General features: G+C 34.4%; 4 protein-coding genes across 4 annotated transcripts in view; 1 reads left to right on the top strand and 3 right to left on the bottom strand.

Moving 5' to 3' along the window:
- Window positions 1-39: 39 nt before the first annotated feature.
- aux (cyclin-G-associated kinase) lies at window positions 40-6,212 on the bottom strand. Its single transcript, XM_066298887.1, has 17 exons — window positions 5,996-6,212; window positions 5,880-5,941; window positions 5,644-5,818; window positions 5,321-5,586; window positions 4,841-5,063; window positions 4,644-4,783; window positions 4,459-4,581; window positions 4,224-4,408; window positions 4,019-4,168; window positions 3,807-3,961; window positions 3,390-3,558; window positions 2,484-3,325; window positions 2,180-2,425; window positions 1,955-2,129; window positions 1,242-1,449; window positions 1,017-1,178; window positions 40-966 (listed from the first exon to the last, which is right to left on the bottom strand). The coding sequence occupies exons 1-17, from the start codon at window positions 6,126-6,128 to the stop codon at window positions 856-858; spliced, it is 3,525 nt and encodes a 1,174-aa protein (XP_066154984.1). The 5' UTR covers window positions 6,129-6,212; the 3' UTR covers window positions 40-855.
- A 553-nt stretch (window positions 6,213-6,765) lies between these two features.
- Window positions 6,766-16,498, top strand: part of lqfR (clathrin interactor lqfR) — a 40,751-nt gene continuing 31,018 nt past the window's right edge. Inside the window, exons 1-6 of the mRNA XM_066298881.1 lie at window positions 6,766-6,995; window positions 7,068-7,269; window positions 7,324-7,594; window positions 9,491-9,652; window positions 9,703-10,129; window positions 10,187-10,545. Of these exons, the coding sequence (XP_066154978.1) occupies window positions 6,946-6,995; window positions 7,068-7,269; window positions 7,324-7,594; window positions 9,491-9,652; window positions 9,703-10,129; window positions 10,187-10,545 (1,471 nt within the window). The 5' untranslated portion in view covers window positions 6,766-6,945. The remainder of the gene's footprint in view (window positions 6,996-7,067; window positions 7,270-7,323; window positions 7,595-9,490; window positions 9,653-9,702; window positions 10,130-10,186; window positions 10,546-16,498) is intronic.
- LOC136348406 (tigger transposable element-derived protein 4-like) lies at window positions 14,394-15,365 on the bottom strand. The gene has a single exon (XM_066299199.1). The coding sequence runs from the start codon at window positions 15,363-15,365 to the stop codon at window positions 14,433-14,435; it is 933 nt and encodes a 310-aa protein (XP_066155296.1). The 3' UTR covers window positions 14,394-14,432.
- Window positions 15,391-16,059, bottom strand: LOC136348405 (tigger transposable element-derived protein 3-like). Its single transcript, XM_066299198.1, has 3 exons — window positions 15,771-16,059; window positions 15,472-15,706; window positions 15,391-15,394 (listed from the first exon to the last, which is right to left on the bottom strand). Exons 1-3 carry the CDS (start codon window positions 16,057-16,059, stop codon window positions 15,391-15,393), a joined length of 528 nt encoding a protein of 175 aa, XP_066155295.1.

Genomic DNA, 16,498 nt, shown 5'->3' with positions numbered 1-16,498 from the left:
TCCACCTGCCGGCTAAAAGAAATCAATAAGACAAAACACTAAATATAACATCGATTTATTTAAACTTCAAGTTAATATACATAAAACTAGAAAGTACTCTCATGAATAGTAAATAAATAAAAACTAAATCTAGTTTAATAAATTCTATATTGTCGAACACAAGTTATAAAATACAGACTTTCGCTGCATTAACCTTGGAAACCACAAATAATCAACCAAACAAGTTTAAATTACATCACATTTCCAACTTGAGATAAATATCGATAGATATTGAGAATTGAGAGTCCTATGAACCGATGATTTCCATTGTTAAACAGAAAAAAATCTGCAGTAAAATATTAAAATGATTCCGTATGTTCAGCAACAATATAATATCATAAACTCCCTTATAAGGAACTATCTATACAGCTGTTCTTCGTTAAACATTGCTTTTTTAACGGTTTTGTATTATACTTATATCCTATGAATGACGGCAAGTTTCATAGTTTCTGCCACATAAATCGGAGATTTAAACCTTGTAATCGTGTATTGGGCATACTGAATTCCTGGATGTAATTAACACCTAGGAATCATCAGTTTATGCCCGACCTATAAATCTAGTCGCAAATTAATTGTGTCTTGTGGCAACGAGTACCTCGTATTCTATAATATTAAGTATTTACTTCGATTTTCATAAATGTTAAAGCTTGCATTGCATTGCACTAAAATATACTAATAACTCCAATCAGATTACTGTTTCTCTTAATAGCAACTAAACTACAAATATTGCAGAAATTTTAAGAATTTGGAAAAGACAAATAAACTACACTTAAGAATAAATGGAATGTTTGACGAGGCAATCCCTTTTTTTAAGTTTTAGCTTCCGAACATATTCTGCTGCGACGCATCATTCTCAAAATCGCTCCAAGCATTGTTTAGTTCCATGAAAATTAGTTTTGCTAGGTTCTCATTCTCGGTACCTACTTGCTGTGAATCGAAACAATTATAGACACAAAAAGAGAATTTCCAGAAAGTACCTTGTCAGGATGAACTGCCAAGCAAGCCTTTCTATACGCTTTCTTCACATCAGAGGCCGTCACTAACTGATGCATTTCGCACTTGTTCCATTTAGTGCCATCCCATAATATGGTATGCATCGAGCATAACAAGGCTCGTATGTTATTCTTCTTTCCTTCCACCTGGAGTTATAATAAACCAATATTTGAACCACAACTGTCATGCCAATTGTTAGGCGATCTTACCCATTCCATGACCTTTAACTTTTCTGGATCCATGTGGATCGCTAATTCTTCCTTACGCATCGCGTTTATGGTCCGAGGGACGTTGTCTTTTTTGGCGCTGAAAGTGTACCCCTGAGAGCCAAGCAAGTCCCCAAAGACATCGCCACTTTTTGGTTTCGATTTCGAATCCTCTTTATGGTTTGTTTTGTTCAAGGGTTCAAAATGCGATCTAAACATTAGGTATATATATTTAAGGAAAAAGAACTAATCGTTTTCGAGTACACCTTTAGAAAAATACCACGAAGTTTTTTATTGTCTTTATATCTCAGTATTATAAATATTCTAAACAGTTGTGCATGTGCAAAATTTCAATTTAATATCTCGAGAACTAAAACAATTTTAAAGTAAAAGCTAGAAAAAAATTCTAAAGTTTAACACCTTGTATATCAAGAACGAAACTATTATAACTTTATGATTAAGTAAAAAAATATCTTATTTTAAACTACGAAATTATCTCGCAAAATATTTGGACGCCATGTCCAGGCATCTTACACAACAGAGAATCAAAAATTGAAAATTTGTTGTGTAGAGTATTTTTGTTAATATGGATGACGTTGTTGATTAATTGCGATTTTCTTATAAAATGCAAATTCGCCAATTTAAAGTGTACATTTATTATTATTATTATTTGTTTTTGAAATTGAATTTGATCTACACTGTATGCTGAAACTCACCTACTGTAATCAGGTCCCAAGGGAGACTTAGCATGGTGCTGAGGTGTGGTAGTCGCCGATTGACTGTACGGAGTTGACGGAGTATCATTCGGTGTTCTACTACCACTAGATGAAGTGAATGAAGATTGCGGAGCCTTTGGTTGATGAACGCCGAAGTTTAATCCTCCTATATTACCTGTCAATATACTCCTTAGCAAAAGGAGAATTGAAAGAGTTGCTACTCACCAAAATCTGCAAAGAAGTCTTTTTTCTCTTCTCGAGTTGATGTCTGCTGAGCAGATTGTGTAGCAGATTTTGTTTGATTGTTAGCTGTAGGTCCTGAAGCATCAAAACTACTCCAATCCCCCAACAGGTTGCTGTTATCTCCTCCAGCGCCAAATGAACCAAAGGGATCGAAAATGTCTTTAGAAGTTGCTTGTGTTGGTGGATGAACAACATTTTTAAACTCGGGAAAACTTCTCACTTCTTCTCCTATTTTTTTTACGTACAATAAACAATCTGTAACAATTGGGAAACACAACTACCTTACCTAAGCCACTAAGGAGATCGAAATTTGTACTGGGAGAGGGTCTGACAGTATTCTCCATCGTTGCAGAGCCACTATTTAAGTTTAGTAAATCAACTGCTTCTTCAATTACCTCAACTTCCTGTTCAATTACTATATGCTCAGTTTCTTCCTCAGAAATATCGTTTCCAATTGGGTCTGGTACTAGAAACGGGGGAGCAGGTCTAACGGGCAGCTTAGGTGGTCTCTGCACGGGCTTTTTACTAGGCTTGCTTTTGAAATTCTCGACCGTTTCATCTTTTTCAATTTGAGAAGAGAATATTGTGTCTGGGACTCGCTCAGTTTGATCGGTTTGCCATGGCGCGGGCTGCGTAGGTCTTCTTTCATTATCGCCGACGAAAACATTCAAAGTTACAGTAAATCCTTGCTGATAATGCTCTTGACCTTCGCTTATTTCGTCTAGTTCTGATTTTGGGAATCGAATGCAAGTTTCTTCCTCAGGAATATATCCCGTGTGCAGCTGTATTTGACAAATTTTAATTCCCGTGGCTTTTCCTTGTGTCATAACGCCTCCTAATATGTTCCTAGCGTGATTTATTACAATACAAACATCACCGCAAACTGTGGCATTTACGGGTAACAAACATTTTCCTTCAGCTATGTTGTACAGTCTCATTCTCTCATAATCTTGCAGCGTAGACAATATACAGCGGTTTTCACTGTACACTTCAATGTAAGGTCGACATCCATCACGTACTTTAGTAAAGAGCGGCATTGGAGTCATTTGAATAGAAACTAAAGTTACTGGATTATAGTGAGGGTACAAGGGCGGGTTGTTCACGATGTCTGCCAGATAATATAAATATCTGAAAAAAAAAATATATATATATATATTATGAGACTAGGGAGCGGTTAATGGGACATACACACCTTAATTCGGAAGGCCGCATATTGGGGGGACATCTTTTGACTGCAAACATTTGTAAAGCATCTTCAGGTACTTCGTACAGGCCCGAGTATATCATAAGCGCACAAAACATTGTGGCTGATGTTGCTTTGCCGTCAGTACAGTGCAGTACTACGACATTACGGCTATCACCTAAAAATAAGATCGTTACTTACAAGGAAATCACCTATAGCCTTTCATGTATTAGATGTTGTTAGTTGACCGATCTTGAGAGCCTTGAACGCAGTGGATATAATTTATCGGCGTTTTTTCTATACAGACTAATTCATGGTGACACTTTTTGCAGTCTATTATTAGACTTACAATGTATGTAAAACATGTTAAACCTGTGTTTTATTCATTTTAAAATAAATTAATATTATTGACAATCTCCTACTTACCAGACAAATACTGATAAATATCCTCACAGAGTTGATACATAGAATTAAGTAAAGGTGCCTTAAAATGATCTGGATAAGCAAAGGAACAATCAACAACTCTTGCAGGCCCAAATTTTGATTGGTGGGGCTTGTTTGTTAAATTATACACCGAATACCTACACAAAACAAAACTCCAATTATGACTCATTTCCTAAAGTCAATCAGACGATTACCGATAATTCGGATGCCTAGAATCCAAAAATAACCTGACATCCTCTATATGATTAGTCTTATAGGCAGACTCAAGCCCTTCAGAGGGATAAGGCATTACAACTATTCTTGAAGTTAGATAGTGAATATCTAAGTCAGTTCTACCCATAGTTCTAGAAATTTTTAAAAGAGATAATATGTTCTCATATTGAAATAAGCATCACTTACTGTTGTACACTGGCCATAACTTTGGAACTGGTATCTTTAAGATTCTTCAAAAAACTACCAGCCCCACCCTTTAAGGAAGAAAATAAACTGGCTTGTTTTGGCTGATCGCCTGAACGGTTGAGTATCTGTGTGTGTTGGTTGGGAGGAGCTGATGGCCTCTGTGCAGGTGCAATTGTTTGAGAGATCTAAGAAATTTACAATTTTCCAGGCTTGAAAGCATTGCATAAAAACTCACTGGTTGAGGTGGCCTGTTGGGCCTTGTTCCATTAACCTGATGTGAAGGACTTGGTTGTATAGAAGGCCTAGCAGGTGGCACCTTATGTGTTGGAGTATTATTAGATAAACAATCTCCATTACCCTAATCACAATATCACAAGAACTTTTAATAAAAAAACTTCAATTAGGCAACAATCAATTGACCTGTTCTGCTTGCACTTGATTGGTTTTGAATGGCAGAGGTGCTTTAAGATCATATCCACGAGTCTCAGCAATTGCAGCAAGACGATCTAGAATTCCTGACACAGTAATACGTTGCTCTGGGTTTGTTTGAAAACAGCTTCCTAATAGATTCTCAATTATCATTTGTACTAATACTTAGCATGGCAAAGTTCACTTACTAATAATATCATGAAAGCATGAAAACTTTGAATCTGTGGGTAATGTATATTTGGCATTAATTATCTTCAGTTTTGCACTGTCATCATAAGGATGCTTCATGAAACACAAGGTGTACAATATGCAGCCAAGGGCCCAAACATCAACTGGGGTCCCAATGTAATGATTGCTCCATGTATCTACCATTTCTGGGGCCCTGTACATTGGTGTTGTAAATCTGGCCAACTAGAACAGAAGAACAGCGATAACCATTAAAAGTTTCCGTTCTATCTGTGGAATTATATTCATTAGCTTGTTTGATGAAATAATTGAGTACCATTCCAAAAACAAACAATAAAAATATTTGATATCTATAAATAAGAGTTTTCTATGTAACATATTTTAGAGGTTATCCCTATCTAACTTTGAGCATATACTATTGATCATTTTTCGAAACTTTTAACTTGGCATATAATGGAAAGAACAAGTTCACCAAAACTTACATTTTCTTCTAAGCTAGAATGCTGATTAGCAGACCATGTTAAATCAGGTTGAAATATCTCACTTGTAGCAGAACCAAAATCACAAAGCTTAACAGTATTTTCAACACTGATAAGCAAGTTATCTATTTTCAAATCTCTATGCACTATTGCTGGATTTTGTGAGTGCATATGAGCCACAGCCCTACATGTTTGGTAAAATATTGATGTGATTACCTCAGGATCAAAGGGAGTTGTTCTGGCTCGTAGTAACTCAACCAAAGATCCTCCTAGGAAATTACAACATGTAGTATTGTTAATTAAAATTATTCTTAATCGTCTTATACCTGTACATAATTCTGTAATGAGCAGATATTCTGATTGCCCATGCTGAGTTTGGGACTTATCAATACATGAAACTGAGAGGAATTGTATTATGTTGGGATGACCAGATACCTTTTTTAATACGTTGATTTCTTGCATGATATTTCTTTTAGCCTCTTCATCTGCTGCCAGCAGTCGCTAAGGACAAACAAAGGTTAAGAAGTAGAATTAAATTACATGGTAAAATTAAACTTTAAACCTTAAGGGCATAATCTCTGCCTGTAGACACATCCTGAGCCACAAAAACTACAGCAAATCCTCCTGGAAAGAATTTAATAAGTGAAGTCTCGTATCAAATATTCAAGTGATACCTGCCTTCAGCTATAACTTTTTTGATTTTGAGTTTTACATTTGAAATTTCTATTAGTTGCCCCACAAAACTATTCTCTATTTGGCCATTTGCAGGGCCACTAAAATATTCAAACGCAGATTTAAACAAATCACTCATAATTATTCTTTTTTAATAAAATTATCACTTTATTTTGCACTTATTCATCCCACTCAAAATTCTGAAAACTCAAAACAATTTAATACAATTTTTTTTGTAAAAGAAATATATGTCTAAGTCAAAGTGACAGACAGTGATGACGTAGAGCACGAATAATATTTACCTTTTTCTAGCTCTCAAAATCAGATAGAGACGGAGAGAGCGTAGTTTGATACAATTTTTCCACTATCATAAGAATTTGAAGTAGAAAAACAACAGTGCAAAGTTGCATATGGCAAATTTGAATTATATATCTTAAGAACTGCAAGAGATCTGTAAAGAAAAAACCATAATAATTTTTAAAATTTTGTCCCTTTTTACCTTTATAACAAAGCATTTCTTTATACTTGTAAAATTTGAAATAATTTGAAAAAAACTATATACTGCATCCGATGTTGTCGCTCCATGTTTGATGAACACAGAGAAGTCAGATTTGGCTGGAATAGCACTGTCGATGACGAATGTCGAAGTTAATCTTCATTATTTATTAGCGAAGCTTTTAAGTGTCTGGGATTATACTGAAGAGATATTTCTGTCTTTCTCTTTACCGAAAAATTTGTGTGTATCTCTTTTTCTTTGGGTTGATTGCTTGTACTCTGAATTATTTTAATGAATAACCGATTTCAGCCCAAATGACGGTACAAGCCACTTTGCAAAATGGTCGCGTAGACACAAGGTTCTGTTTCTTTCCAGTATTTTAGTAATTCAGTTAACGTCTTGTGTTTAAAAGGCTCTGAAATCTTATCTCTAAGAATAAGCAAAATTCCAGTTCATCAAGATGGAAAGTTTTTTCAGCATGTGGAAAGTGCGAGAACTCGCAGATAAAGTGTAAGCAAATGCCATATCAAGCCACAGCGTTTTTTTAACAGATGTTTTTTATGATTTTGCCCATGTTTTTAGAACGAACGTTGTCATGAATTATACAGAAATAGAAGCGAAAGTTCGAGAAGCCACAAACGACGAGGCGTGGGGCCCCACAGGAGCGCTAATGCAAGAACTGGCTCATGCAACATTTACTTATGAGCACTTTCCTGAGGTGATGTCCATGCTGTGGAAGCGAATGCTACAAGAGAGCAAACAGAATTGGAGAAGAACTTATAAAGTATTAGTAGATGTCTAATAACCTTTGTATTCCTAACAGGAATAATTTCTTTAGTCATTATTAGTACTTAACTATTTGATCAAAAATGGCTCAGAAAGGGTAGTTACCTCAGCCCGAGAACATATCTACGACCTTAGATCCCTGGAGAACTACACATTTATAGATGAAAATGGGAAAGATCAAGGAGTGAACATTAGGCACAAAGTGAAGGAGCTGATAGAGTTTGCACAAGATGATGATCGGCTTAGGGAGGAGAGGAAAAAGGCTAAAAAGAATAAAGACAAATATATTGGTATGAGCTCAGATATGATGGGTATGAAGTTTGGTAAGTATATTTAATTAACCTTTTAACGTAAGAAACTTTTTAAGATCAATAAAATTATGTCAATGTGTGGCTTCTTCTTAAACAGCATAGGTGTTCTTTAAGTGTCACACTTTTTATTTCAGTTATTTATTACCATTGATTTTAATGATTTGTTTGGATTTATTGACATTTATCCTAGGCATTATACAAAAATTTTATATGATATAATACCATTCAATATCATTATATCATATTTTCATTCTAATATAACTTGCCTAGCCATGTTTTGCAATTATCTACATTATTTATTAGGAAAATACTTAATAGTTTACTTTTCAAAAATGCATACCAACACAATCAAACTTGAATTTACTGAAACATGATTACCATTTGATAAAGTTGAAAAGAATTACTTATCAATTAAGATTTAAATTATTGCTTTGGTGATTAGCTATTTCACAGAATGTTGTTTCTATGAATTAGTTTGATAATAATTAATATTTATGTCAATTATTATTAAAATACAAAACAGAAAAAAAGCACTGACCATTGGGTCAGATTACAAATTCTAAAGTAGATTCAGTAACAAATCTAATGAATACTCTATTATTAATAGTAAATCCTCTATTATTAATAGTAAATCCTCTATTCATATAAATTGATCACAAGATATTAGCATTCTCTGGGGTTAAAATTCGGAAGGAAGCAATGATTCTAAAAATAGAAAAGTTAAAACGAGCTTGAACTACATCTGCCATGTCCCAGTAAAACCGCAATCCTATGTTATTGATTTAGAATCAAACAAAAACAACATATACCAAATCAGATTATTCCAAGGTAAAGCAAAGTGCAACATTTGACACACCAAAAGCTTCTATCAGACTTACTGTGATGACACAATTTCTGTGCTGAAACTGATTCAATTTTGGGCAAAATTATGCCGCTCAGCTTTAAAAAACTTAGATTTGTGTTTTTATGAATTTTATTCCAAACGGCCAGCAGAACGTGACATTGAACTGGTTAAACCATTGTTAAAACAATGATGTGAGTCACCGCTATTCAACGTTTTCGGATATTTGACAAACATATCTCAGAATTATATCTTTAAGTTTATAAAAATGTAGAAAGTACCAACAAACTTTTGCTATTTATTTTAAACAAGAAAATTTCCATGAATAGATATACTACAAATGAAACAAAAATGTGCCAGAATAACGTTGTGGACTTTTCCATAGTTGAGAAATGTAAATGTATTACCAAAATATAGAAAGACAAACTAATGAATTTACTACTATTCAACCACCCCTCTGCCTTTTTATATCTTGACAGATGTTTTTTTTACTCTTATGTTTCCTTATCAGTTCTTGGGAGTTGTCTTGGTCCAAAATTTAATTTCTCAGCAATAAACCATCTAGTAGTAATAGTAGTAGTAACCTCGTTCGACGTTGTTTCATCCCTAGGTGGTTCTGTTAATTTGTCCCTCTTTATCTTGTTTCTTTAATACTATAATACTAAAGTCTATGAACTATCAAATCTTCGACAAATGTACATTATACATCAAAATTTAGGCATAATGGATAAAACAAATTTATAATCTACATTTACTTATAATATGGTTTTCTGTCAAATGCTATAGTCTAAACTGACTCATCTTATATAATAAATTTATTTATTAAAATAGATTTAGGGCTAGTGTGGTTCTAGTACCACTGGCTGTGGAATAATCCACATTAACTATTTCAGGACATTTCTCATATTTTGTCTGTGTTCCGTCTCTAACTAGTCATCTAGGTAAACCAAGTTGGCTCTGTCAAAATTTACATGAAAGTAAGTGTTACATGTCTCTTCTCTAGCCTTGAATCTGGTTTTACCACATTTAATATAGTTGAGACTTTCCCTAACATTGAAACTTTATAGGTAGTAGTTCTGAAAAGTGGGATGATCGACCTTACCGAAAAACTAATGACTTTGGTGGTAATAACTGGGATGATAACTCCAACAATCGATATCGAGATAAATCTTTTGATGATGATGTGGAAGGAGAAAATATTGATAGTGATGATGAAAGTTCACCAAGGGGTACTTACCGTAATGGGGAAGTCGTCTTAAACTACCGAAGACTATTTTAGGTAGAACAAAGTCGAGAGATAGCGCTAATAGATATAAAGATGAGGGAGGACCGGGAAGTCCGACGGCTGCAGCTACAACATATCTCGAGAAAAAAGTTAATCTAAGTCTTAACTCTAATATCGCAACATCACCAAAGAAAATTATAAAACCTCTCAAAAAAGTCGATCTAGGAGCCGCCGCCAATTTCGGTCGGGATTCCTCGCAGAGCCCTCTTCCGAGACCTCCTAGTGGGGGGCCGACAGGTGATTTATTGGACGATTTTGATCCTAGAGCTGGTGAAAAAGGTGCCACTAGTGTCAATAATGAATTCGGTGATTTTGAGGCTGCCTTTAATAATTCCACAATTACTCAGGCTCCAGTGGTTGTTAGTAGTCAAAGCGAAGATGATTTTGCTGATTTTAGTTCAGCCTTTTCTAATTCCAATAGGTATTATGCTTTTAATTTATTTCCCGAAATAACAATAAGTTCAAACAATTGTTTTAGCACGGCGCCATCCAGTTTGCTCACATCACCGACTACTCCAACGGTTCTACCAAATATTATTCCTCCAAACATGGGTGTGTCAAAACAGAATAAACTTCTAGAAGGGCCGTTCTCAGGTGAGAACTTACTAGAAGGATTTTCGCACTCAGGAAGTGGTGCTGTTATGGGGCATCCTGCTCCTCAAGCACTATTAACTAGCCAAGTTTCAAGTCTACCTAAGAAGAACGACGATTTGCTTGGGGATTTATCCGATTTTGATAGCATGTCTATAGCTCCGAAACCTGTCGTCAGCAATATTGTAAATAACAATTTTAACGATCCTTTGACTGGTGGACCAGGACTTTTGGATAATTTTGGAGGTGAGTGTTTCTTCAGTCTTAAAACATAGGATTGAAATCATTTAATGATACCACTTAAAATTTTAAGAAAAAGAATTCAATCTCGTTCATTCAATCAATTTCAAAGTGAGTGAAAATGAAGTTCACTGAGAAAATAAAGTGACATTAATTACAGTCACTGATGGTATATCGAAAAGCCCTGGTAATTTGATTCGAAAATCGGGTTCAACAAATTGGGGAGATAATTTTCAACTCATTTAGAAAATTCGAAGATTACATAAAATTCCACATGAAAGTATGCAAATTTGTACTTTCTAATGACTCACTGCTCGAGGATATCTAATTCATAATATCGTAATAAAATCCTCTTTTCCTTATTTAAATGTATTGGGTCATCTAGATGTGTCATACCATGTCAAATATTTCTAAACTTTTAAAATATTTCTAAAGTTTGTGAAATACCTCAACATTCTTGTATTTCACGTTTTTCGACTGCTTTAAAAATGATACATTTTTTACATTTACACAAATATTTAGATGATCCTTTATTGACAGGATAATTCACTACATTGGCTTCGATGGTTTAAATTAGCAATGTTTCCATTAATTACCTGAATTCACTGTCAATTTGAATCGCTAGTGACATTGTGTTGAAATAATGCGCAACCTTTTGTTTTAAGACACCTTATATTTTTTCAAGTAAAGAAAGTATCAGTTTTATCTGATTTAAAAATATACGCGAGTATATTGGGTGTCTTTGAGAAGTTGTTGCTGCTGATGATTTTCTTCTTTTGTATTTCGATCTATGATTTGTAAACCAATAGTCTTTACAAACTATGTAACATATTTAGAACATGACTGCATTAAAAGCATCACCGAACGGGTTTGTGTTGCTTTCGGTTTGAGTGGAAATGTGACCGCAAAGCAGATTCTATTGTCCAAATTTAAAAAATTTTAGTGTTGAATTAACAGACTATTTATTTCCATCCACACGTGGAGAACATTTGTTGTGGCCAGATTCCCACTAAGACCTCATAAAATAGAAAAATTAATGACGCTATCGAATAGAAGTAATATAAAATTTAAATTAAAAAAACTTTCGAACTCTATCGGCAATATAATACAAAATAAAAAAATTGCTGCACTATATATGACAAGAAATTGATTTCGCCATAAGGTCAAAGAATTGTCAACATCATAAGGAATTAATAAACCTAGAACTTTGAACGAAGATTTGCAAAAACATGTTGAATTTATTTTCAATGGGGATGTTGTTTAAGTCGATATTCTATTAAGATGCATCCTCTAGCGGGGTGAAAACAACCACTAAAATCTTAAATGAAAAGGGGAGTTGAATTATATTTCATTTGAAAGATCTTTCAATTACCTTTCCAAATGTACTTGTCTTTTTTCATTGAGAAGTTTTCGAAAAATTATTATTAAGATTTTAGTGGTTATTTCCACCTTCGCTACAGGGTGCATGTAATTCAATAAAACATCGACTTAAAGAATGCCCCTCTTGAAAATAAAATTGACGTGTTTTTGCATATTTACATATTTTCTATAAGGACTGAAGTATCGAGGGTGATTCGTTTTCAAATTGATACGCTGTATATTCTCAATAATTTTCGAACCTTCGTCTCTGAGCGTGCTTGGGAACTAATAAATCCCGCATCTTCGTAATATGATAGATATTTTAATACCTTTTGTATAAATGGGGAGTTTAGTAATATTTCCCCAGACTTGAGATAATACAGCGATGTGTCTAGGTTATTCCTAATAATACGAATAAGAGCTATACAGTACAGTGAACTAGGCATACGAAGGAGTGCCTGTTCCTCCGCATGTCGATTCATAGTATACGAAATCCGAATAAAACGTGATGTAGATCTTTTGCGGTACTGCTCGCTTGATGCCATGGCCAGGCGGAGTTCTGCAACGTTGCTGGCTCGTTTTTAAGCGGCTGGGCGTTTAATCGTTATTTAAAGTTTGCCATCAAAACTATTTTAAATAATTTTTCTTTTCAAAATTAAATAAGAAAATAAATGCAACTCTTAAACGTAAATGTAAAATTCTAGAAATAAATAAAAAACAATGAGCATTTATTGTTAATGGAAATTAAAACAAAACCTAAAATTAAATTAAATGTTCAAATCGGCCTCCTTTTTGTGCAAAACAGTAACTGAGGCAATCATAAAAAGCTTGCCGCACTCTTGCAAATGTTTCTGGATTAATAGCTTGCATGCAATTTCGAATTTCAATTCACAACTCATCCAAATTATTAGCCCTATCATTCTCGAATCTATAAATTGTAGATTTGACATAACCTCACAAGAAAAGATCGGCAGGAGTTAAATCAGGGAATTTTGCTGGCTATAAAATGGTTCCCCGTCTACTTATCACTCTGTTTGGGAAATGTCTCTCAAGACATTCTCGAACAGGAGCGGTATTATGGTCAAAACAACTATTTTGCTGAAACCATATATCTCCTAAATTAATTCCTAATTGTTAGATTGCTGGAATAATTTGTGTCTGGAGTAAATCAAGGTATTTCAACCCATTCAAAGTACCGTCAATGAAAAACGGACCAATTGCATGGTCACCTAAAATACCTACTCAGACATTAAATTTTAGGGATATTGCGTTCGCGCTTCGTACCTTCGGTTCAAATTTTCCATTGACCAGTAACGAGTGACGACTGAATTAGCGCGACTTAATAACGGAAACGTCGATTCATCCGTAAAAAGGATGTTATTGATGAAATTTTCATAATTATTGGCCCTTTCCATTATTGTTTCACAAAAAAACCAGCCGTCTCTCTAGATCTTCAGGAAAGATTTGGTTCGTTTTTTTCACCTTGTACGAAGTGTACTCATTTCTCTTGAAAATTTCGAGAGCGGTTGTACGAGACACATCTATTTGGCTCGTTATTTCATTACGGGACTAATCAGGATTTTCCTCAACACTGGCACGAACCGTGATTTCCTGCTCTTCCCTTTCATTGTTATCTTGTGGGAGGCGTTTATGATGCAGAGGCGAAATACACCCAGTCGTCTCGAAATTTTGAATGATACGAAGCACTGTTCTAACACTAGGAACGGGCCAATTTTCAAAATGTCCTAAAAAACCAGCGACTACCCTTTCTAAGGATTGCCTTGAATAAAATTGTTTGATCATGAAGACTTTTTCTTCAATTGTAAAAATTTTCATTTTAATCTATCTCTATTCGTTATTATAGCAAGACACGGAAGATAAATTTATTCAAAAATTTCGATAGCAAGTGAAGGAAACAAAATTGTTTTCGGCTTTGTATTCCATATATTCAACAAAAAAATTATTAAAAATAGTTTACTATCTAGGCTCGCCTTTAAGTATCGCCGAATTTTTAATACATTGGTTTGTCGATATTATCAATCAAACACCTGGCCGTTTAAAGACGAGCCAGCAACGTTGAAGAGCTTCGCCTGACCATCGCATTAAGCCAACAGTACCGCAAATGATCTCCATCACGTTTCATTCAAATTTTGTTTACTATGAATTGATACGCGCAGAAACACACACTCTTTCATTTGCCTAGTTTGCTGGGATGTATTGTATATTGTTGGTTGGTTCGGCGTAAGGAACCAAAATTGTTTAATCCTTCTCCTTTCTCGAAACTAGCTGCTTTCACAAAGTGACCGCCAAGATAATTATGGACTGAATATACAGTGAAATCCCTCTTAAGCGGATACTGACGGTGCCAGAAATTTTGTCCGCTCAAGAGAAGTGTCCGTTCAAAGGGAAAAAAGTTCAGGCATAACGGATTTTTTTTATCATATAAAATGATCAAGAAAATATGCACATATGTATTGAAATGAAGGATTTTTTACTTAAAGAAAAAACAAACATATATACACATTAAAAAAAAATTAAGATAAAAATTCATCTAACGTAGTTTGACGGATTTTTCTTTTCAAAAAGGCTTCTTGATAGTGTATTTCTAAATTTGACAACATTTTTAAGGCTTTGGTGTCTCCTTGGTGTAAAGAAAAGACTCTCAGTGCCTTTACCGATTTAATTGCTTCATTGTAGGTGTTAATACTGCATTCTATTTCTGCTGCACTTTCTTGGTCATCATCGGACTCATCTGACTCACTTTTTTCAACATCCATGTTTTTTAAAATTGAATCTGAAACAAATTCCTCTTGCATTTCTTCCACAAATAAATTTTGATCCATGATAAAAAAATTTTCAAAGCTCTCTTGCGTTATTCCTAAAGGCACTTTTTTCTTATAAATCTCCGCTAGCAGGGATAGAGGGAGTTCTTCTTCCGGATCGTACTGTTCTTCTAACTTTGAGTTTTCAATGTGAAATGCGTTTTTAAAACAATTTTTTATAGTAACGCTAGTCACTTCACTCCATGCTTTATTTGCATAGAATATTGCATCCAATAAAGTTATTATTTTTACTAAATCCTGTGCAGAATTTGCATCATCGATGTTTACCAGTAAGTGTTTCAATAATAAAGTCCTGTAATTAAATTTGAAATTCTTGATAATTCCTTGGTCCAGCGGTTGGCACACGCTTGTGCAATTTGGGGGAAGAAAACATAGTTTTATATTTTTGAGATTGATTTCTTTAGGATGCGAACAAGCGTTGTCCAAAAATAATAGAATTTGTCGTTTTTGAGCACCCATTTGTCGGTCAAAGTCTCTTAGCCATTCAGTCATTATGTCAACGGTCATCCAAGCCTTTTTGTTAAATTTCCACATCACTGGAAGTTTGTTTAAGTCAATATTTTTAAATGCTCTCGGCCTAGCAGCTTTTCCAATTATCAAGAGTGGTTCTTTTTCACCATTCATATTGGCACAATGTAAAATAGTAATTCTATCTTTAGACAATTTTCCATCAAAACATCTTTCTTTTTTTAGAGCTAAGGTTTTATTTGGCAAAGCTCTAAAGAAAAGCCCTGTTTCGTCGACATTGTAGATGTTTCTTGGTGGGTACTTCTCTATTAAAGAGGGTAATTTTTCTAAAAAAGTTTTCACATCCTCAGGATTCACTGAAGCAGACTCCCCTGAGATTGTTTTAAAAGCTATATTGTGACGAGTTCTAAATCTATTAAGCCAACCGGTAGAAGCACTAAAATTTTTGTTTCCTAGCGTTTCTGAAATTTCCTTTGCTTTTGCTTGTACCAATGGACCTTAGTAGAAATAATAACGATTAAGGAAATTAACGAATTGGAAGAATTTGGAATTTGTACATACCTGTTAATGGGATTCCTTTATTCCGAGACTCTACAAACCACTTGTAACATAACTGATCAATTTTTAGACCCTGCGACTTTAAAAAACTTCTTTTTTCGTCGACGTTAGTATTGGAATACCATTTCTTCATAAGATTTTCTCTATTTTTTATAATTTCTGCTACCTGTGTTTTGCCTATTTTAAAACGTACTGCTAATTGCCGAACACTTAACTTTTCTTGTTCGCGTACTTCAAGAACTTTAATTTTTTGTTGTAGCGATAAAAATTGCTTTTGTACTTTTGGCCCCATATTTAGAAATATGAAACGATGAACAACTCTTGAAATGAATTACATATTAGACTGCTCTATTAGACGCCTTATTGTACATTTTGTATTAAATCAAGGGTTGCTAAATTCTCATTAATATTTCAAATCATAAATCAGTGCCTTTTGAATAGACGCCGACACTGATGCCGACAATACATCAAAAGTACCGCCAAAGGGCCGAACCATTATATAAATGAAATTTACCGACATTTTTTAAAGAAATTTACCTATCTTTATTTGCCGGTTTAATTTTTTTTCGTCCGGTCAAGAGAGATTTTTTTTCTCAAAGTTCTAAAAACGACTGTCCGTGTCCGGACAAGAGAGTGTCCGCTTAAGAGATGTGTCCGTTATGAGAGATTTCACTGTACATGATTAAATTATCATGAGTTCACTCATGGTAGTTCGATCGGCGAAAAATAAA

This window comes from Euwallacea fornicatus, chromosome 32 (genome assembly GCF_040115645.1).
Source record: "Euwallacea fornicatus isolate EFF26 chromosome 32, ASM4011564v1, whole genome shotgun sequence".
Classification (NCBI taxonomy): domain Eukaryota; kingdom Metazoa; phylum Arthropoda; class Insecta; order Coleoptera; family Curculionidae; genus Euwallacea; species Euwallacea fornicatus.
The sequence above is the reverse complement of the archived record's forward strand: the minus strand, read 5'-3'. Positions and strand labels throughout refer to the sequence as shown.